We start from the raw sequence: 22,841 nt of genomic DNA, 5'->3' as shown, positions 1-22,841 counted from the left end.
ATAATCCCTTCGTATGAGATATTTAAATCAGTACTGAATGCCGATTGGGATACGCGATGCTAAAATCCAAAATCAATATCCAAATCTGATATATCCAATGTTGGAACTGTATTTAAACTTGGAAATTGTATGACGATATTCCTATTGGAATTGGAAACAAGGGTCATATGAGATGAACTATTACAAATTAAACGCAAATAATAATTTTAAATTATATAATGACTAACAAAATAACAGGAAAGACTAAACTTATTAACAATTAATAACCGCCGGAGCTTACTCAGAATTCCTGTTGGAAAATCCGACTGAAAGTTTAATGAAAAAAAATAAGCAATTCGTGAATATTATAATTCATTTACAATTATATAGTTGAAGTACATTTTTACAATATATATATATATATATATATATATATATATATATACAAGATTAATTTTTAATAATTGAATTTCTGATAATACCAAGAGGAACCCTTATCATAACGATAAGAAATGTAAATGATTATATAGGTAAAGAAATTAAAATTGTGTTCAACAGAAAATCATTTCTCGAACAATTGGAATCCGCAAATTTGCCACAAATTCCTCTGTAATAATGTATATCTAAATATATGAAGAAACATATATTAAAAAAGATGAAAAAAAAGTCAAACAAGTTTAATCGAGGATGACCCACATCGCTCGATATCTAATTGGATCGGAAGCACTTTAGAGTAACCCGCACCGGCGCGATGTGGTGGTAGTGGTATGTATCCGACGGGGAACTATACACGGCATCATTGTTGAGTTTACCCCATGGACTTGGACGTTTTGCACAACACAGAGAGAGAGAGAGAGAGAGAGAGAGAGAGAGAGAGAGAGAGAGAGAGACCCTCATCTGCTCTATCCATGACATTATATCCCATTGACATATCCCGCTTTTCTGTCGCGTGGCGGCGGCGTATTGCCTCGTGATTCTGAGTCACATGTCAGATCGTGCGAATTACAATTCCATTAATGCAGGATGCAAACGTTAGTCTATATATATATATATGCATAACGTGTCGGGCATGATATAGTTTGGCGACGCGATGCGCACCAAAGGCGCGCTGATTTATTAATCTAGCCAGATGCACGATTAAGAAAATTGAAATTCTTAATTGAAAATATATACTTATACTAGCAAAATTATACACGCGCGCGTCGAACTTTGAATGCAATGGTTGTTTTAAAATAATAATAATAATAATAATAATATTAATAATAATAATTCTGCATCAGTAGAGTAATAAATTAATAATAGGTATATTTCTAATTTTCACGTTATCATTTAGGGTCAGCCGGGGTAAATCCGAACGCTTTTAATAAGTTTCAACATAATAACATAAGTTTTTTTTCTTTTAAAAGACAATACTTCCGGTATTTTGGTGCATGAAGTTGTTACTTTACTTCCATAGAACAATTTTATGGGGTAGCAAAAATTTTTGATAAATTATAATCGCAGGAAACTTAGCGTTCGTATTTACCCTCGATATTTTGCAACTTTCTTAAAATACCGGGGTAAATACAAACGCCGCACTGTATTTTAGAAAAATCTTAGGGAAAATAAATTTAAAGTATTGCAATTGTTACACTTATATAAAAACTCAAAAAAAAATACGATAATAAACCTATTATGTAATAATGCATCATATATAAATACAAAAATCAAACAGGTTAAAAATTAAAATGCATTACACTATTTTTAAATATCTGAGTATATCTGAATATTAAATAAATTTATAAAACCCTTTGAATTATTAAAGGCGCGAATAGATTCATTACATTATTTAAATGTTTGAGAAGCATAAATCGTTATTTATACAGATGATTTCAATTAAATTATTTACGTTTCAATATTATCTATATACATAAATTATTTGATTTATATAAATGATGAACAAGAATATTTAATTATTGTTCAAACAGCCGTAATCGGGTATATTTTAACAATTTGAAAATAAAAATTTAATATACGAAACAAATTATTTTCTATTATTATTATCATTATCATAAATATTATTATTGTTCTTATTACAGCTGTTATAATTATTGTTGTTACTATTATTATTATTATTATTATTATTATTATTATTATTATTATTATTATTATTATTATTATTATAAGTATTATTATTATTGTTATTATCATTGAATACTTTAGATGTTCAAAAGTTACATTTTTGATAGAGAGAATGTCCCTTTACGGCAATTGCTTACACTCTTTCCATTCACAATTCCAGAGGGAAAAGAAATTGTTCATTTCATAAGACCCTTCGGAGTGTTGCTTTCTAAATTGGCTGATGGGTAGATATTCCCAGCGAATTCAATATATATATATATTTCTAGTAAATTAATTTTTTCCCCCTAAACATATATAGCGTTGATAATGCAAAATTCTTTTATATATCTCAATTAAAAATTACAAAGACAATTATTGTTTACAATATTGTAACAACTTCGTTACTTAAATGAAATTGTGATAAGAAATAAAATAAATTATTATGATCAATTTAATACTAGATTAAATAGAATTCAGATAAATTAAAATATTAAATTTATAGCAATAATGTCTGATTTACCGAAATAAATTAAAAAATAAATACAACAATAACAATTTATTCCAAAGATTTTCATTTGATTATTATTATATATTGAATAGAATTTTCATTTTATTCTTTCAGATGAATTTTCATTTTTTCGAATTATTATTTGATTGAATTTCCATATAACAGATTTTTCATATATATGTACTACAGAATTTTTACTTATCCGAAAAATTACAGAATTTCTAATAGATATTATTTTCATTTGACCGAAGAAACAATCGATTTCGGCACGATTTTTAAAATCAACTAATTACAATTTTATGGATAATTTTTGATTGGTTGATTTTAAAAATCACTCATCCAAATGTAGTATATATAGTTATTGGAATAATTGAAGGAATTATTAGGTCTATAGCTTTGTCAATTGCATCAGAATTGCAAAAATAATAATTCTTCTTAGAATTAAAAAATATGAAATTAATTTTTTGTAGGGGAAAAAAAATTTCTAGTCAATGGATATAGAAATTGGTTGGCTCTGATCGGCAACAGCATACAGGCAGTACTCTAGCATCAGTAGAGCAGCTGATAAAAATCCAATAGCCGTGTTTGCTATCCGGAAAGGGCAATCACGTTCATCATGGAGTCCTATGGTCTCCCCCTTCCACCTTTAAACACCCTCTCTCTCTCTCTCCCTCCAAACTTCCCTTTTCTCTCCCTTTAGCCCTCTCACTGTTCCTCCTCCTCTTGGATCACAGAGCCGACATATATATAGAGTTAAACTGTGTAGCCGCCCATGTGCGCGAACCCTGGGAGAGGGTGGTTCGGGAGAATTCACGTGCAAATACGCCACTGGTCAGACAAACGTTAAAGCAAATAAATCCGCTACTTTAACATGCAGGTCACCACGCTTCCGTTTGTTTTATTTGTTAAATATTTCATTTGCCGGCTTCAGCCAATTACGATCGCAGATTTTACGCTCTGACGAGCCCTATATATATATATAGCGGAAAAAAGATAAAATAGAGAGATAGAAAGAGATAGAGAGAGAGAGTGATTGGACATGGTATTTTGGTTCAAAATATAGTGAAACACGAAGAGCAAACATTAAAAAAAAAAAAAAGGTCTCGAACCTGATTCACGTTTAAATTTTGTCAAATTGCCTCATTAGCAATACGTGAAATTGATAATGTTTATTTTATTTCTATTTATGCATCAAATGAGCCCTTTGCTTCATTTTCAAGTTAAATAATATATTTTTAATGGACTGTTTATTTAAAAATTTTTTTAAATTAGTTGATTAGACTTTTAGTTTTATAATTTATACCCTAAAATTCTTCCTCGATGTATTTTTAATCAGCGGTATTTTTTAAGTGTCATAAAAATTCCTTAGTGTAAAATATCAGTTTTTGAATTTGATAATATATACAAACGGCTCGTTGATATTTATCCAAAGCGATGAGCAAAATTATATATATGTATTTTGATCACACGAACTAACGAACAGAAATTTAAAACGAATTTTAAATAAGTTCAATTGAATAAATTACGGGAAGTTAACTGACGTTATTCTATTTTAAATATATGTGAGAATTTTGTTTATTTTCGGAAAATGTTTCGGAAGGTGGAACTTTTCTGACGTTAAGGAAATTTGAAAACTTGGTGTCTTATTCGATTGATTGTTAATTATAGTTAAAAACACGAAATAATTTTGATAATCTCTTGTCGCGCGCATAAATAATCTAAAATACACGGAAAGAAAGTTTGTAGCAATATTTTGATATTATGGTGTTACTTTTTTAGTATATTTGGTTACAATTGCGAAACATTTTGGCATGATAACGATTTTCGATACTATTTTTAAGAATGATTGAGATTAAAATAAGAATATTTAATATAGTTGGAAAGAAAATTTGATATAATATTTACGAAATCTGAAATCTTTTTATTGAAACACAAAAATGTCAAATTTTAATAAGCTCTTTATCAATTTTTCTAACCAAATATTTCAAATTTCGTAATTAGAATTGTATAAAATGAAATAATTATTTCAGATTTTGATATATTTGATATGAAAATTGAAAAAGAAATATCAAAGTTAACGAGATTCGACGAAATTTGCCGAAGTTGAACGTTCGGAATTGCCCGATCCTCACCGAGTGGTAACGAAGACTGACGAAGCTCTTTAGACAAGCCCCTTTTTACCATTATCTTGATACAGACCTAAATTTCTTTTATATAATTAATTTCGAAGGTTTTACAATAAATCAGTAAAAAAAATTGTTCTTCAAAAAATAATAAAATATTTAATTATTTCCCAATAAATAATGATTTTTATTTATATTTTTAAACATGTTTTGATATAATTTCACCTTTCTCATAAGCGGTGAAAAATATGTCTGGTTAGTATATAAGAATGGTCACATCAGTTTTTCACATGAGCGTAAATTTGTATATGAAGCGTTATCCTGCGAATGTTATACGTATTATCGTTAGTATAGGTTAGGAATGAAAATAAGCCAATCGATGTAAAACAATGCGGTGTGTGTGTGTGTGTGTGTGAATTTAAAAGTTCATATCCTCGTCTATCCTCGAGATGAGAAAGAGATAAAACTTTGGCGTAGAATCTGTTGGTGTTTCTGTCGTCATCTGTCACAACTGAACCACTTCGAATTTTTAGTATAGTTTTAACAAATTTCGAAATAATCTTTCCAAATTTTCATATAAATTTAGTAAATAACGAAGTGCGCGTCGGTTTAACTTACTTCTGGTTTTTCGTATAAATTTATCAATTTACGAAATAATAATTTCAATTTCTGGAATATATTTACTAAAAAGACTATTGGTAAAAATATACCGATTTTCGTTATCAAACCCAAATGTTCCGCGTTTGAAAAAGAGAATACTAAAATTTCCTATCAGATTTATCAAATATTGCTACTAAATTTCTTTCCGTGTAATAAAAATTATTAGAAATTTAGTAAATAAATATTCAAGAACATCATGAAGACGAAAATGTTGTTTCGTTGACGATCTGCACTCTAAATCTGAATCAGATTAAACCTACGGAAATCATCGAAATCCGCCGTAAGGGCTCCCTCGAGATTTCTACAAAATAATTTCCACTGAGATATTACCATTTCTTTTTCTAAAAAAAAAAAAAAATTCCGTAGAATTTTTAACAATAGTTAATTTTCCTTACGACAATTTCTGTTGTCCCCGCATATAATTAAATTAAGAGAATAATTTATATTACTGAAATGCAAATAATAATAAAAAAATATCTAATTTTTAAAAATTTCTTTCTATTATTCAGGTGTGGTTTCAAAATCGTCGAGCAAAATTCAGAAAACAAGAGAGACTTGCCCAACAAAAAACGACGTCACACGGTGGTGTTGGAGTTGATAGTGGGGCATCAAGTCCTGTTACGGGAAACGTAAAGACTGAAGGACGCTCACCAAGAAGTCCAGAGACGCCGCCTGGTGGCTCAAGCAATAGTGTTCTCTCCTCGACAGAGGTCAAGCCAATCACAAATCATAGTTTAGTAAATATTAAACATTCCGATGGACATGGTGAGAGTATTTCACCGAATGGTAGAGGAAGTGGAAGTGCGTGGGGCTCATGTAGTCCGAGACCATTTTCCGCTGCCTTGCCGTCCTATTTACTTGATCCTATACCCCTAAAAACCGCGAACTTATATTAATATCGAAAAAAAGAACCCCCCTCCCATGTAAATAGAAATACTGTGTATGTCGAATGCAAGCAATGGATGGAATTTAGCAATATACAGATAATTTTCATCAAAAAACTGATGGTAATGTTTCATATTGTAAAGTTCTATTATATTATTTATCCACCACGTTTAGAGGATTTAAAATTGTAAAACTAAAAATTCAATCAGTTAAATCCTGTCCATTTTGTATATGCCTACCAAAGGTGGAGTATTCGGTGACAAAATTTTGAAATTTTATTCAACTAGATGTTTTTTTTTTTTTTTTTGCTATTAAATTGTAATTGTTTCTAATCGAAGAAAATTCGTTGACTCCGCCATTGGTGATAACCGATTAAGGTTACCTCTATGATTAAGTATATCATTGTGTGTGACCGGAACTTGTACAGTTGTTGCTATAAATATATAAAAAAAATTAGTGTTTTACACCATACATTTATTTATTATCCCTTCTTGATAGATGATTTAATAAATAAAAAAAAAAAATTGATAATTTTTTAAAAATATTTACCATATCTAAATTCTAATAATTAAAAAGGAATTGAGATATATGTTGAAAAAATAATCTATATAGATTTCTATGATAAAAGTAAATGTTAGAGGTAAACCCTTTTTCTCATTTCCGATTTTTTTTTTTTAAATGATATATTTATTTAAAATAATATCGCTCTCGTTACGTAGTTACATGATAATATCTTATATCTTGATAAATAAAATGATGTGATACATTTCTAGATTGTGGTTTCGAATCACGAATCCTTCCTTTCAATCATCATCAAAAAAAAAAAAAAAAAAAAAAAGGAACACAGTGAAAATTACGCGAAATCGTAAGAATCCTAATTTTCCAAAAAGAACTCCATCGATAAACACCATGCCTTAATGAATCTTGAAATTTTTGTTCGCGATACGAAAAACGAATTTACGTAATTAAAAAAAAAGGATAATTTCTTTTAATTACGTTTAAAATTCGATTGAAGAAATAGAAAAAAAAGTAAAGATGAAATAAGGAATTTCGTTTGATCGTTGTCGTCGTCGTCGTCTTTCGTTGGATGATTTTATCGTTTCCTCGTCTGACGATGAAGAATAATTATGTTCGTCATTTGAAATTAGACCTGCGGTCCATTTATAATCTTATACAGTAAAGACTTAGGTCTAGGCCATCGTTAGGGTACCCGCTCCCATTCCAAATCCAACTCCCTTTGGACCAAAATGTTTGCCATAACATCCACGACAATAAATATCGCCATCGGGTCCATCATTGAGATTCGTCGAGTCCAAGGAACGATGACAATCGCCACAACTAAAACATCTCTTGTGCCAAACTCTATTCTTTGAGATCATTTGCTCAGCGGCGTAAACTGGATAACCACAGCGTGAGCATCCGTGACCGTCATTTCGCTTTTGACCAAGTTGTGGTTTTGAATCAATACTGAAAAAAGAAATTTGAATCTTCAATTCTGATTGATATTAATTAAGTTCCCAAATGTTCGGATTATATATATATATATACTTACTATGAGGGAGCGTGATCTCCATTTGTTGAGACAAGAGTCGGAGTGTGACCGAATCCAAATCCTTTGGGTCCAAACAATTTACCATAGCAGGCGCGGCAGTGAATCTCCTTGTCTGGACCATCGCAAGCCAACATTGAGTCTAATGGTCGGTGGCATTCGGCGCAATTGAAACATTTCTTGTGCCACATTGTGCCTTTAGCGAGTTGCTGTTCGGCAGCGAATACCATACCGCCACATCGTGGACATCCCTGACCAGCTGGTGCTTTAATTGATGTCGTGTCTGGATTGCAGAATGGACGGCTTGCCGAAATTTCATCTTCACTGTATGGGAATTAATACCAAATTATTAGATTCCCATTTTATTCAAAATTATTCCTTTAGAAAGCAGATAATTACTTTCCTTTTTTTTTTTGGAAGTAATTAATTATTCCGCTTCCTTTAGAAAATAATTATTCCACTTCCTTTAGTAAATAAATTTCCTAAAGAGAAAATATTCTCTTTAGAAAATAATTATTTACTAAACAGTGCATCAACTTACGTGAGTCCATCGGTTTGCAGGAATCCAGAACCGCAAGCAAATCCATAACCATGAGGTCCCCATTTTTTTCCATAACAAGTTTTGCAATAAACATCTTTATCGGGTCCATCGCAAGCAATAATTGAATCGAGTGTCTTGTTACAGTCTCGGCATTTGAAGCATTTTCTGTGCCATTCACGACTCTTGGCTAGGACTTGTTCAGCAGCAAAAACAACACCACCGCACCGAGGGCATCCTTTTCCAGGAGGGGCTTTAATACTTGCAGTATCAACAACGGTTGTATGAGGTGCAGCATCACTAAAGAGAAATTCTAATAAATTCTGGAATTCACATCCGTTTTATATATATATATATATACAATTAGCACAAATTTTTAGTCCATACGACAGATGCAGAACCGAAATATAAATGTTACCACATCTGTAACAATGGACTTTTCGAGTTAATTACAAAAAAAATCTAACTCTATTTAAATAATATAATTTCTTTGTTAATTGAAAACAGTGCTTGTAAAAAAAAGTCATATCAATTCATGCAAAAAAGCTAATTACGTAAAAATAAGTGAAATTTTTTCAATCAACAAAAAACCTAATTATTGAATTCGAAAGGTTTATACAGGGTTGGGTCAGCCTGTTACGATTTTTCTAAACATTCCAAGGTCATCTAATTTTCTAAGAGTCTTGCTACACCGAGAGCCAATTAGGAGCATTAAATTTTAATGCTCCTGATTGACTCTCATTGTCGCTGGGCTCTAAGTAACTCCTTAATGAATATTATTAGAAATGAAATAATTGTCAGTAAGAGCGCAAAAGCATTATGCCGGATTAGGGAGAAAAAAAATTCGATTGGGTTTCTCCGTACCCCTCGTCGTCAATATCGCACTGCAGCCCAATGAACATGACACCGGCGTGGCCAATACCTCGCGGGCCAAATTTCTTCGGATAGCAAGCTGTTAAGCAAATAAGCGCATCATATATATAAGAGTGTATAAATGCCGAGATGGGATTTCATGTTTTTGCCCTTTCTCAGCTTTTTAAAAAAAAAAACCCACCCATTGGCGTAGCAGTCGCTCTGCAAGGCGCCACCACCCTGGCCGTAACCGTAACCCTTCGGTCCAAACTTCTTTCCATAACATACTGAAGAGAATATGCATTAACGAATCGTTTTTGCTTTTTTTTTTTATCGTTGCCATCAAAGATGCGATATGCTATTTTTTTTTTTAGTAAAGGAATAAAAATTTTGAAAATCACCGAATTTGGCATATCACATCTTGATGGAATTAGCCTTTAGGGGGTGATCTCACCTTTGCAATAGATATCCTTGTCAGGGCCTTCGCAGCAGTTGACCGAATCTAATCGCTTGGTGCAGTTGGCACATTTAAAACATTCCTTGTGCCATTGCTACACGAGACACAAAGGGATAGGTTGTTAGTCACTGAAACTTTTGGAATGGAGTGAAAGTGGTATAATTTATTTTAACGGGTTTCATGAAACTCCACTGCTTCACATTCAATCCTTGATCAAAACTATATGTATATATATATATAAAATCTCTACTTTCCCATTAATCAATAAAAATTCCTTTTTTTTTTTGGAGGAGGAAAAAAAGTTGAATGTTAAAAAGAAATCCACAATGTCAGAAAGTGGATATATGCAAGGGAATTGGATTTTGGAATTAAAAAACGATCAAAAAGGGTTGATTTTGAGACGAAAGGTACCTCGACAATATATTTGGTTATCGGGACCATCGCAATGAAGCGTAGAGTCCAGGGTCCGCTGACAAAGTTTGCACTTGTAGCATTGTTTATGGTAGCCCTAATCATAAGAAGCAGCAAATGACTACAGGCTGCTTTTAACGCTCGCCTTTTGCCTTCTAGGGAAACCGGATTCTTTTTTTTACTGCCAACCCTGATGCCACGACTCAACAAAATAATTATTAAAATTTCTTAATGAAAATTGAATTTTGTATTTCTGTATTTTTAGGATGTTCGTATTTTTGAGTTTCTGCTGTAAAATTCATTCAATCAAAAAGATGAATCTATTTTTGGGTTTTTGTCCCTTCTTCATCAATTCTCCTAAATTCTCAGGGAATAAATCCGACAAACGGAAATTGAAACTTGAATTAGGAGGGCAAATTGGATTATAAGATTAGTAAATCTGTATATATATATAAAGAGAGAGAGAGGAGATATAATGTCGAAAATTGTAAACGCTCACGGAGAATTGGTTTGAATTTTTAAATGCATAACTAATATAGAACCACAAGAGTATTCCAAGAGAAATTTATGATATTAAATTATAGGACATTCGTGCGACAAGAGTTTTCCGCTTTTGATGATAATATTGATGGATTTTAACGGGGGGGTAAAAGTGGGCAGCTGATGTGGCAATTAGCGTCATTGGGGGAATTAATTCAAAGTGTGTTTTCTCTCTTGGCTATTATATATATATATATATATATATATATATATATAACTTCTTTAAGGTATATTTGGCACGTATGCCAAAAATGTTTTTGGTACTCTACCAACGGCTTTTTTTTTACTTATCCCCCTTCTCATCATTGTTATGAAATTACACATTTCATCATCTAATCGGACCACGCACACTTGGCATTGTTTCAAAAAATTTATATTAAATCGAATACACCAACCAAGATAAGCTATTAAAAAATATTTTTAGAAATATTTTTGAAATCAATGATATATATATATATATATGTGTATAGTGTTTGGAGAATCCATAAATTTAAATTTTGGGGACAAATTTTTTTCTGGACACGAAACAAAAAGTCGTTGTCGTCGTCATCGTCGTGGCATCAAGGTAATTATATAATTACAGTTAATCCGGTGTTTATTTGGTAACCTGGCACTTAAAATACTCACCCTTCCACGAGCCAGCATTTGTTCAGCAGCGTAGACATAACCTCCACATCGGGGACATCCCTGACCCTCTGGAGCTTTTGCAATTGCACGTGATTCCATCACTGCGTTTGATATTCTTTCACTAGAAAATAGAATAAAGTTTTATTCAAAATATTCAGAGTTTTGTTTTATTTTATTTTTTTGATTTTTCGAAGCACATGTGAATTGAGATTTTATATAGAGTGCGATATGCAAAAATTTTTCGCTAAAGTTGATTGGTCACTTATGATAGAAAAAAGTAGTTCTCCATTAGAATTGACCAATCAAGTTTTGCGTTTTGATTTTACATGTGACCGCATCATTAGCCTGAAGCAAAATCTTTAGCAAGCAAAATCTTTATAGATGTAGACAAAATCAAAAATTATAAATTGTTTTCGAATTAAAAAGAATAAATTGCTTCAGGCTTGTTCTTCACGTGTGCTTTTTTGAACACCCAACTGCATATATGTGTTGTCCTTCCGATTTGACGGCATTTTAAAAAAGTCGTGACACTTCTATAATTTTATTAGTTTATGGCGTATGGTGTTTTATTACGCCACAAACTAATAAAATTATTGTAAAAGTCCTTTTGGTTTGACAGCATTAAAAAAAAAATTGTGTCACTTCTTCAATAATTTTTCTAGTTCGTGGCGTAATGTAAATAACACCACGAACTAAAAAAATTATTATAGAAGTGCCACGACTTTTCAAAATGCTGACAAAACGAAAGAACTTTTACAATAATTTTATCAATTTGTGGCCGTATGGTGTTTACATTACGCCATGAACTAATAAAATTATTAACTCTCCTTTCGGTTTGACGGCAATTTGAAAAGTCGTGTTACTTCTATAATAATTTTTATTAGTTCAAGGCGTCTGGTGTTTACATTACGTCACGATATAAAAAAAATTATTGTAGAAGTCCTTCCGGTTTGACGACATTTTGAAAAAGCTTGACACTTCTATATTAATTTTATTAGTTTATGACGTTTACATAACGCCATGAATTAATAAAATTATCGTAAAAGTCCTTTCGCTTTGGCATCATTTTCAAAAAAATTCGTGCCACTTCTACAATAATTTTATTAGTTCATGGCATATGTGAAGGTTGCCATTGTCCCCACTGTGTGGAATTTGTCATAATTCTCGATCAACTACCGCACCCTGCTCTAGTGAAAATTTAGTGACTTTATTGTTAAAATTAAAAGTTACTATAAAGTTACTAAATTTTCACTAGAGCAGGGTGCGGTAGTTGATCGAGAATTATAACAAACTCTGTGAGTAGGAACAATAGCAACTTTCCTATATGCCACGAACTAATAAAATTGTTATAGAAGTGTCACGACTTGTCAAAAGAAGAACAACATATATGCAGCTCAGTGTATATATATATATATATATATATGATAGTAGAAAAAAACACTAGACAGACTTCACAATAAAGAAAAATGCGTTTCGACGTTCACAAAACTCAAAATCAGTTTATGAATTTTTATTTTTGTTTTGTGTACATCAAACACGGCATTAAAAATGCACTACAAAAAAAGACAGAAGAAAAACTAACAACATTAAAATAAAGAATCCGTACTAGTAAAAAAAAAAATAGAAAGTCGGTCATAACGAGACAAATATAAGACAAATGTTAGGCGTTAGTAAGATTAGTATTCCCCAACCACACGAGTGGCTTCCGCCGAGCCCCTGAGAGAGGAGAGCCGAGAAGCAGATTTTTGGTACGTCCAATTAAAAAAAAAAAAAAAAGAGAGAGATAGATACAGAGAGAGAGAGAGAGAATGAGCGATTGCTGGAGAGCCTCGAGATTATAATTTATCGATAAATAAAAAAAGTAAAGTTCATCAGAATCTCCGATTGCATTATACCAATCATGCAGAATGGTTTTTTTTTCTAATGCAAACGAAATTCTGTTTATACTAATTTCACATAACCTCAAAATGGAAAAAAAACATTTTATAAAAAAGCGAGCAAAATTTTTGAGGTTATGTCAATGAGTAGAACTGTTTTTTTTTTTTAAATTTAATAATATTTTTTTCGTAGAATTAATTTTCCGTTAAAATTGGACGTCTTCCAATTTAGCGTTTTCAATACTGTAAATTTAAATCGCGATTTGCCAATTTGTTGATTCTAGAGCAGGTGGCCCAATTTCACAAGGTTCTATTCTTTAATAAGAAAATTAAAAAAAAAAAAAAAAAAAAAAAACCCCAAAGAATTAATTTTTTACCATAATGTGTAAGGGAAAATTAATTTTTTTCTAAGTGATGAAAAATTTTTGATATCTCGAGACTATTCAGCTTGCAAGAAAAATGGACGCCATTTTTGTGATTAAAAATTTGTTAGCAAGGTTAAGATGTTATTAACGTAAAGAGAGGCCGTGCAGGATACGCAAATATATATATAAATATATTTATATATAAGGAAGCGACTTCACGCGGGTGGAATACTCGGTGCTCACCATGTTTATTTTCAGAGAAATTCTGTGTGTGTGGGTGTGATCAAGATTTATCAATCGGCCTCCATTGGCTCGAACTCGGCGGGGCTGGCGGGATAGGGGTGTTTGGTAAAAAGGTTTTTCACAAATCGATTTAATTATGGGCAGCGTTCTTTTTTTTCCACATTTACTGTGTTATTTATTAATTAAGATAATCTTTTTTTTTTCAATTTAAGTATAGCACTTAATACAGATGGTACAAATGTTTATCCTATAGCTATAAAATGTGTTTGTGTGTTTTTTTTTTTTTGCAAACGCTTTAACGCAGCGACGATCATTTAAGCTAAGACGATTTTAATGGAAAGATTCCATCTCATCGAATTGCTTCACATTCTACAATATCGCATCTCATCTTCCGTAATTAACAATAATAATAATTACATGATGGATTAATATCATTGTTATTAGCAAAAAGATGACAAGTTTTTTTTTTTCGAGAACAGAGGAAGTGGATCACTGAGAAAAAGAGTTTTTTTAAAAAAAAAAAAGGAACGTAGTGGCCTCTGTCTGTGACAATGTTAGAAAACTTGGAAATAATAGTAATTTCTTTTGGAAATAATTTTAATGGAAATTTTCAAATCCCAACGCTGTCGCCTGTTTTTAAAAAAGGAGATCTAACAGTGTCGAGACTTGAGGCCAACTACTGTAGGAAAAAGGAAAACAAAAACAACCAACGACGTTAATTCCATACTGAAGGAAAAGGAAGAAATATTTAAAAAAAAAAAAAAAAAAACTATGTCAAATACACAGAAAAAAGGGAATTTATCATTTGATAACTTCCTGGTAGTAATGACGAAGTAACATTACATTTTTTCAAAAAATACCATCAGGAAGGAATCATGCACGGCTAACAAGTTTATTCTATTTTTGGAAGATTGAATTTTTTTTTTTGTCGTGGTGAGAAGATGGGGATTTTTTTATCAAAAAAAAAAAAGGGGGATGGGGGACGACCGCAGGTGCACTCACTCGGAACTCTTGAGGTGTTCGCCTTGATCCATGGACAGGCAACCGGCACCACCACCAAAACCGTATCCCTTGGGTCCAAATTTACGTCCGTGACAATTTTTGCAGAAAAGTTCACCTTCGTGTTCAGAGCAGTTCGTGGAATCGAGAAGTTTACTGCAGAGACCTGAAAAAACGAAGAGGAAAAAAAAAAGAATGTCGACGTGTTCTTTGAGTGTATCACAATTGCGCGCGTATTGTCGTGTTTCTAGTTCAACTAACAATTGTTCAATGTGTTTAATAAAAGAATGAGATATCAAGACCCGGAGCAAGTGTGTCTTTTTCTCCATCTATCGGCGATTAAGGAAAACTTTATTTAACACACATTCTCTATCAACGAGAAATCTATTGCTTCTAATTTTAGGACCACAAACTATATAGATATATAGTAGAGTAAGGATTTTTTTTGGCAACGAAAATTGTCCCTTATATTCTCTAAAGACAAATTTAGGTTCAGTATATTATTTCTAAATTTGAATTTGTCTGATTTTTTGGGGTCATTTTTCAAATGACTCATCATTTTGGTGTATATATATATATATATATATATATATATATATATATATATATATATACACTGCGAATTGCATTAATTTTGTCCTTACGGTTTGACGACATTTTTGAAAAGTCGTGACACTTGTATATAATAATTGCGAGCTGCCGGATCAAAAGAAGGGCACATAAACAATTTAAATTACATTAGTTATGTGCCCTTTGATCTGGAAGCTCAATTTTATTATAGTTTATGGCGTATGGTGTTTTATTAAATCAAGAACTAATAAAATTATTGTATAGAAGTCCTTCCGGTTTGACAGAATTAACAAAAGTCGTGTGACACATCTACAATAATTTTAATAGTTCATGGCGTAATGATTAAGGCTCGCGAACGTTTTAAATAGGATAGAAAAAGACAGAAGTATTTGTTTATTCTTTTCTGTTTTATGCTTAACATTCGCAAACCTATTCTTCATTAGCCTTAAGCCATAAACTATAATAAAACTATTCATCAAAACCGGAAGGACAACATATATAATAATTTTTTTTTGTTAGTTCGTGGTCAGGACTTTTCAAAATGTCGTCAAACCGAAAGGACTTCTACTATAATTTTTTTTTAGTTCGTGGCGTAATGTTAAGGCCTAAGCACAATAGAAAAGTAACCGGAATCGTAATCGCAATCGCAAACGGAAGAATTAGTGAGAGAAGAACAACAATATATGACTATCCTTCTCTAACTCATTCTTCCGTTTACGATTGCGATTACGGTTACTTTTCTATTCTGCTCAGGCCATAAACGTACCAAACGTCATGAACTAATATAATTATTATTGAAGGTGTCACGACTTTTCAAAATGTCGTCAAAGGACAAAATTTATGCAATTGGGTGTATGTAGGAGCTATTTTGTTAATTCTAATAACTTTCCTAATGCGTCATTGGATAAATAAATTTTTTCTTACTGGACAAAAAAATTCCTAAATATGCCACTGGACAAATTTTCATTTTTCATAATTTCTTACTGCAATTTGATTTACTATGGGGAATTTTTGAAAATACCGATGAAATAAAAGTATTGTAGAATAGTCTTAACAAATTTTGGTTGAATGGTACATTTGTCCATAATTTTCAGTAGTACCATTTTTCGCCACTGTGTCTAAAAGTTACTCTGATTGGAGGAAACTGGACAAAAAGTCTAGATTCAATATTTGAAAAACACTTTAACATAGGGCGCGTTGCTTATTATTATTATTATTATTATTATTATTATTATTATTGTCTTATTAATTTTTTAAAAATTATTTTAAAAAAGAAAAGAAAAAATTTTTTTTTCGTTTTTTCTCTTATTCTTTCGTTTACATATAAATAAATAAAATAATAATTTAGAATTGAGTTTTGAATTAATAATAAATATTTTAATATTATAAATGAAAAAAAACAATTTTCATAAAAAGTACTTTTTTTTATTTGAAGTTAGAAAAAAAAATTAATTTAAACGAACTGCAAATTTTTGAAAAAATTAATTAAATAAATTTACATTGCATATAAAATATATAAAACTATATATTGAGCGTATTTTGATTTATTTAAGAATTCCTTGATATCTGAATTTCACGAGATAATACTTCATTATGTACATTATAAATTAAATTATTATTAATTTTAAATACGCACATGTAAAAATATATTTTATCGTCATAAAATTGAAAATTACACCTTATATAATAAAAAAATTTAATAAAATTAATTTTTTAATATTGAAAATAATTAATAATTATGAACTTTGCCTTAAATTATATCTACTAATGCTTTAACGTTTATACTCTGATTTATACATTCAATAAGAAAAACTTTTCTATTTTTAATAACTTTTATTTAAATTAACAAAAAAAAGAAAATTATTTTATCCAAAATAATGTTTTATTATTTATTTATTTATAATAAAGTATATATGTATATAATTTTAAAGAATTACTTAATAAAATTATTGTATTAGATTTATTTTTATCAAAAAGAAGAGTATTTTTTTTCTTATAATTCATAAAATATAATCCCTATTTTTAACAAGTTTCTCACAGTAGTGACGTTAATTTTCAGTCAGCCAAGTGTCTGTTACACTTTTCTCTCACATCTATACCTACAAGTGGAATAAACCGCGATGAGTCAGACGAGTTCAAATTTATGCATCAAGTCTCTGTTACGCGCAGAGAGCCGTAAAAGTGTGATAAAAATAGTTTCCTATTCATAAAGTGTTGCACATTTGGCGTAACAGAGATTATTACACTTGTTATGAAACAAATAAAAAGAAAAAAAAATTTTTTTTTTTTAAATTATTTTTAAGAATAGTAGTAGTAACGAAATTTAAATTAATAATAATAATTTTAATAAATAAAATAATAATAATAATAATAATAATAATAATAATTTTAGTAATACGAATTCCTTCATTTTAAAAATTGTAAACAAATAAAAAAAATAAATAGAATGTATTTAAAGTAAAATTACTGATATTCGTTAAATGATAATCAGTGAAAAAAAATATATTTTTTTATAATGATAAGGGAAAATTTATAAATGAACTTACCGCATTTGAAGCACATTTTGTGCCATTTGAGTCCACCAGCAACACGTTCTTCGGCGGCATAAACTGATTTGCCGCATTTCGGGCATTTTGGATGTTCAACTGGTTTGAAAGGCATTTTGTTTATACTGAAAATCAAAAATTTTAGTCAATTTTCGATGCTGTTCAATTAAGAATTGGTAAACTGTTAACATATAGCAACGGTTGTCATGGTAACTGCTACTATAGCAACCGTTGCTATGTTAGCGATTTACCATAGCAACCGTTGCTATGGAAACAGTTACCATAGCAACCCATAGCAACCGTTGCTATGTTCGCGATTTACCATAGCAACCGTTGCTATGGAAACAGTTACCATAGCAACCCATAGTAACTGTTGCTATGTTAACAATTGCCATGGTAGAAAACTCTGCTGTATGACGGACAGAAAGATGCCAAAGTCTCGTTAAAAAAGATTTCAAATCTTTATAAGCCACAAAAAAATAAATAGAAACAATTACTAGTTTTTTAGAAACAAACAATTAATTTTCTAAAATTTACACTATTTTTTAATATACTCTGAGAGTGAGAGACGATTTTTAACTACAAAAATGCTTCTGTAATTGCTTTAACATTATCATAATTTCTCTATTATTAGAATATCGAGGCGATGTTCTCAAATCATTGCTGCAAGTTTAGGTGGTTATAATCGATCTGTTATTTAATAAATAAAAAAAAAAAAAAAAACAATTTCAAGGAAATAGTGAGCGAGAGAGAGAAAGAGAGATGAATGTAAACAATCGGGACGTGTCGGTAACAGTTTCTATTTCCGTAATCAGCGGGCAGAAGCCGAAAAAGTGTCCAATGGGACGCCTGGAAAGAGGGAAGTGCAGAGGGTTCTATATCCGTGCAGACGTAGGCCGCTTCATCGTCAAGAACCCAGCGACGCCGTATTAGGAAAGGCAAGTTCTAGATGAGGGCGCCGCGACGCTTACCCTCTCCTTTGCCCCCCACCCTCTCCTCTCTCATTCTCGGCGTTCCGCCCTCTTCAATATATACATTTTCATCACCCTCTCTTTTACTAACACCCGTCCACCTCACTGCCACATCACTGATGTACCCCTCCCCTTTTTCCCCCCCACCACACCTATCCAAAAACATTCAACATTCAAAAAACCGGAACTCTAACCTTCCTCGAATTGAGATGAAAAAAAATTCTCTTCTTTTGCATCAAACTTTTATATTTCATATATATATAGTTTTAGAAAAAAAGTTTACATTACTATTGCTATGTGAGGAAATCCTAACCTAATCACAAGGAATCGGTAAAAAAAAAAAAATAAAAAGAAGGAAAATATTGCTATCCTTTTCTAACTAATTATTGATTCCTCGAATTTTAGAGTGGAACCTCTGTTATGTTTCATCATTTTGGAAAAATTGTGACAAGTGAATTTTCCAAGATTAGCGAAGATTTTTAAGCTTGAGACAGAACGAAGAAAAATTTTAGAAACATTATAAGGATGTGGAAACTTTTTGAAAATTTTGTAAACTGGTAACTTTTTTGAGCAATAGTATTCATAATTTAGAATAATTATGAGAAAATTATTTTTCGACATAGAGTTGGGCTGTTACATATACGTTGGGTAAAAATAAATTACAGTACGTAAAATATAGTGTGAGACTGTGTTTACATGACATTGTTCGAATACTATGTATTGCGTTGAACAATGAGAGAGAGAGAGAGAGAGAGAGAGAGAGAGAGAGAGAGAGAGAGAGAGAGAGAGAGAGAGAGAGAGAGAGAGAGAGAGATTTTTATCCTTGTTACTGTTTCACTCATTGTTCAACACAAAACGCTGCGTTCGAATTGAAGACAAGGATAAAAACCAAAGCCAAGATAGTACCCTCCCAACCTTGATATTCGGTTATCAAGGTTGATTTCCATTGACCCCACTCGCCATTTGTCATAATTCTCGTCAACTACCCCTCCCTGCTCTAGTAAAAATTTAGTGATTTTATTGTGAAATTTAAAAATTACTAAATTTTTACTAGAGCAGTGTGCGGTAGTTGACGAGAATTATGACAAATGGCGAGTAGGGACAATGGAAACCAACCATCAACAAAAAAAAAATTTTTTTCAACAAAAACTAAATTATAAAATTACATTAAATTGCATAAATAAAAGTCGTGACACTTCTATAATAGTTTTATTAGTTTATGGCTTAAGGCTAACGCACAATAGATTCGCGAACGTTAAGCATAAAACGAAAAAGGATAAAGAAATACTTGTGTCCTTTTTTATCCTATTCAACACGTTTGTGAGCATTGTGCATTGGCCTTAAAAATTACGCCACGAACTAATAAAATTATTGTAGAAGTGTTACCATTTTTTAAAAATTCAAAAGTACTTCAAAAATTATTTTTATTAGTTCATGGCATATTGTAAACGCCACGAACTAATAACATTATTATAGAAGTGTTTCAAAATATTTTTGAAAACCGGAAGAATGGCATTTATGCAATTGGATGTATTTTTTCATACGAATATGAATTTTCGTCAGGGTTGGGAATTCTTTACGTAATGAGATTAATTTTTTAGAATTCTACAATATAGCAGAAATTAACAATTATCTGCTGGTAAAAATTTATGAAATATAGTTTTTTTTACGTTATTCACTGTAATTGATAATTGTAATTTACACTTAAATACGTAAAATTTAAACGTAACTGCTCAACCCTGGTTCTGACAGGCTTGTTTATATTTCTTGATAATTAGCCAATCAAAAAACTAGAATCTAGTTACTTTCATTGAATAAAATGTCGATACTATCGAAACTATCGAAATTGACATCGATTTTATTGAAGCTGAGTATCGATATTTTACTTCAATTTTATTAAAGTTAATTCACGATATTAATATCGATTTTACTCTAATTTAACTATCGATATTAGTATCGATTCTATCGAAATTGAGTGCTATTGTATCGAGCCTGACTATCGATATATTATATCGATTAAACAGTAGTTGATTATCGATATTAATATCGATTATAGTGAAATTAATTATCGATATTAACATCGATTATATAGTAGTTGATTATTGATATAATTGAAATTGGTAATCAATATCATATCGATACTTGATAGAGGGAAATTTCAAGTTTTTTGGTAATATTTCCGGAAATGTTTCTAACCTAAACGGAATAGATAAAAATTCCATAAACTAAAAGATCGTTTTACCGTTAATATTGAAAAAAAATCGTCTATATTTATTTGTCAATACAAAAATTATCCTGAATTCGAGAAATTAATTTTAAAAAATTATTTTAAAATGAAAATATTTATAGAAAAAATTTGAATATTATCAAAAATATAAAAATTCTGATTCAAATTTAATAAAATTATTTAAAAAATTTTTATTTTTTTTTTTAAATTCCACTTTCTAAATTTTTTATTTTTTAGAGAATATAATGTAAATATTTTTACAATTCTAATAATTATTTAAAACTTCGACTTTTTGATGGTTAATTTATCTCAACGTAAAAATTTACAATAAAATTATAGAAAATTTTTCCTAATTTACAAATGTGTGGTGGAATTTTTTTTTCGTATAAAAACTCTAAAATTGTAACTAAAATTTAAAAATGATTTAATAACATAGAATCCAAATATTTTTTTTTTTTGAGAAAATTTATTGAAAACTAATTTTTCTGACGAAATTCTAAATTTGAAATTATTCAGTAACCTCATCTTGGTAAAAAAAAAACTAAAAAACAGTTCTGATCAGAAAACATGTACCCACATATATACAATAGCATCTCCATTATATCGAGGTTATATCCTCCACTTGGCATTTTCATTGTCGTCTGACAATGAAGCCCAACAGTTTTTTTCACATTTTATTCCTGGAATATTTCAATCACGAGGGAGATTAAAAAACAATTCCATTAGAAAAGTTTTCCGATGACCGTGGAAAAATATATAAATACCCTCTATGATAATAGTGCGCGGCTATTCTCTCTTTCTCGCTCGAATTTTACACTACGATCCACCATTCACATATCACCGAATCGCGAACATCTTTTTTCTTTTAAAAGTAACACCTTAACACTTAAAATAAAAGTTTATCTCCTTTCGTCAAAAATCAGGTACTCACCACTTATCGTGTGTATATCGATCGAAGGCGGAAAAGAAAGATGCAGTGATGTCGAAGAAGATTTTTTTTTTTATTTTATTTTTTTTTTTTAAAGGGGGGTTAACACCGCACAATCTACACCGCACTAATACTGGATTCGAATGGCCCTCACGGTGGCGGGCTCGTCCTAGTCATACAGAGGTTTGCACACGGCACGTGCATCGGAACGTCAGTGATGTTGGTGGCGTTGGCGGGGTATGATGAGCCAAAGGGCGAGGTGGATGCGTCTCACCACACACCATTCTGCATTGGTTTCATGGGGATTTTGAAGGGGAATACGGGGGAAAGATGGTGAGGAAAGGAAAGAGAGGTGGATGAGTACTCAAAGCGGGGGAAGGGGGGGTGGTACTCAGGGGGGATTTCCCCGTCGGCAAAAAGGAGCAACTGGCGCTAGTAATAGGGAGGCTATATATTTGTGTGTGGGCGACTGCTGGTACTTTAGCTATATATAGTGTAAACTCTAAACGAAAACATAGTGACAGAACGAGAGGTGGGAAGTCCCCCTTGAATCCAATGAACCACTCGAAGGGCCATGTCATGAATCAAGTCTTCGTCTTCCTCTTTCTCTACATCTTCTTTCATTTATTATCTATATATATATATATATATAGAAAATTGTTGAACGATTATTTTGCCTTTAATAATGTTTCAATAATTATTTGACATTGCCATTTTTTAATAGAAATAATTTTTAAACTATCTAGATAATATTATTAAGAAAAATTCTCATATAGCTATATATTTAAAAAATTTGTACACCACATTCATGAAATTAACAACTTTACAAGTTATCTGTTAAGGGAGTGAATACCTGACGAATAGCACTTACATGTACAATTCAAGT

The 22,841-nt window shown here is 31.0% G+C and overlaps 2 protein-coding genes across 7 annotated transcripts in view; one reads left to right on the top strand and one right to left on the bottom strand.

Moving 5' to 3' along the window:
- LOC127286839 (paired mesoderm homeobox protein 2A-like) overlaps nt 1-6,719 on the top strand; it is a 28,765-nt gene extending 22,046 nt beyond the window's left edge. For both annotated transcript variants that reach the window (XM_051313451.1, XM_051313450.1), the window contains one exon: nt 5,880-6,719. In XM_051313451.1, coding sequence (XP_051169408.1) covers nt 5,880-6,266 — 387 coding nt within the window. In that variant the 3' untranslated portion in view covers nt 6,267-6,719. The remainder of the gene's footprint in view (nt 1-5,879) is intronic.
- Nucleotides 6,720-6,896: 177 nt separating this feature from the next.
- Nucleotides 6,897-22,174, bottom strand: LOC127286838 (muscle LIM protein 1-like). 5 transcript variants are annotated; one of them, XM_051313445.1, is made up of 9 exons: nt 21,959-22,174; nt 17,830-17,954; nt 14,717-14,879; nt 11,230-11,350; nt 10,063-10,159; nt 9,207-9,294; nt 8,346-8,642; nt 7,808-8,128; nt 6,897-7,722 (listed from the first exon to the last, which is right to left on the bottom strand). In XM_051313445.1, the coding sequence occupies exons 2-9, from the start codon at nt 17,942-17,944 to the stop codon at nt 7,446-7,448; spliced, it is 1,479 nt and encodes a 492-aa protein (XP_051169402.1). In that variant the 5' UTR covers nt 17,945-17,954; nt 21,959-22,174; the 3' UTR covers nt 6,897-7,445. The 5 variants fall into 5 exon arrangements, with proteins under 5 accessions (XP_051169402.1, XP_051169403.1, XP_051169405.1 ...); XM_051313446.1 differs by lacking the exons at nt 9,207-9,294; nt 10,063-10,159 and adding exons at nt 9,397-9,481; nt 9,649-9,745 and having other exon boundaries at nt 21,959-22,171; XM_051313447.1 differs by lacking the exons at nt 6,897-7,722; nt 7,808-8,128; nt 10,063-10,159 and adding exons at nt 9,397-9,481; nt 9,649-9,745 and having other exon boundaries at nt 8,494-8,642; nt 21,959-22,138.
- Between the last annotated feature and the right edge of the window lie 667 nt (nt 22,175-22,841).

Source organism: Leptopilina boulardi, unplaced genomic scaffold (assembly GCF_019393585.1).
Source record: "Leptopilina boulardi isolate dan_hultmark-lab unplaced genomic scaffold, ZJU_Lbou_2.1 LbouV2_362, whole genome shotgun sequence".
Taxonomy (NCBI): domain Eukaryota; kingdom Metazoa; phylum Arthropoda; class Insecta; order Hymenoptera; family Figitidae; genus Leptopilina; species Leptopilina boulardi.
This window is presented reverse-complemented; position numbering and strand designations above follow the sequence as displayed.

Bases quoted from the DNA above. Each gene is read 5' to 3' on its own strand.
- LOC127286838 (XM_051313445.1), bottom strand. From the start codon at position 17,944: ATGCCTTTCAAACCAGTTGAACATCCAAAATGCCCGAAATGCGGCAAA. The intron at 9,295-10,062 runs GTACCTTTCGTC...TTTGCTTAACAG, and splicing joins TAACCAAATATATTGTCGAG to CTTGCTATCCGAAGAAATTT. The intron at 8,129-8,345 runs GTAAGTTGATGC...ATTCCCATACAG, and splicing joins CTGCAAACCGATGGACTCAC to TGAAGATGAAATTTCGGCAA.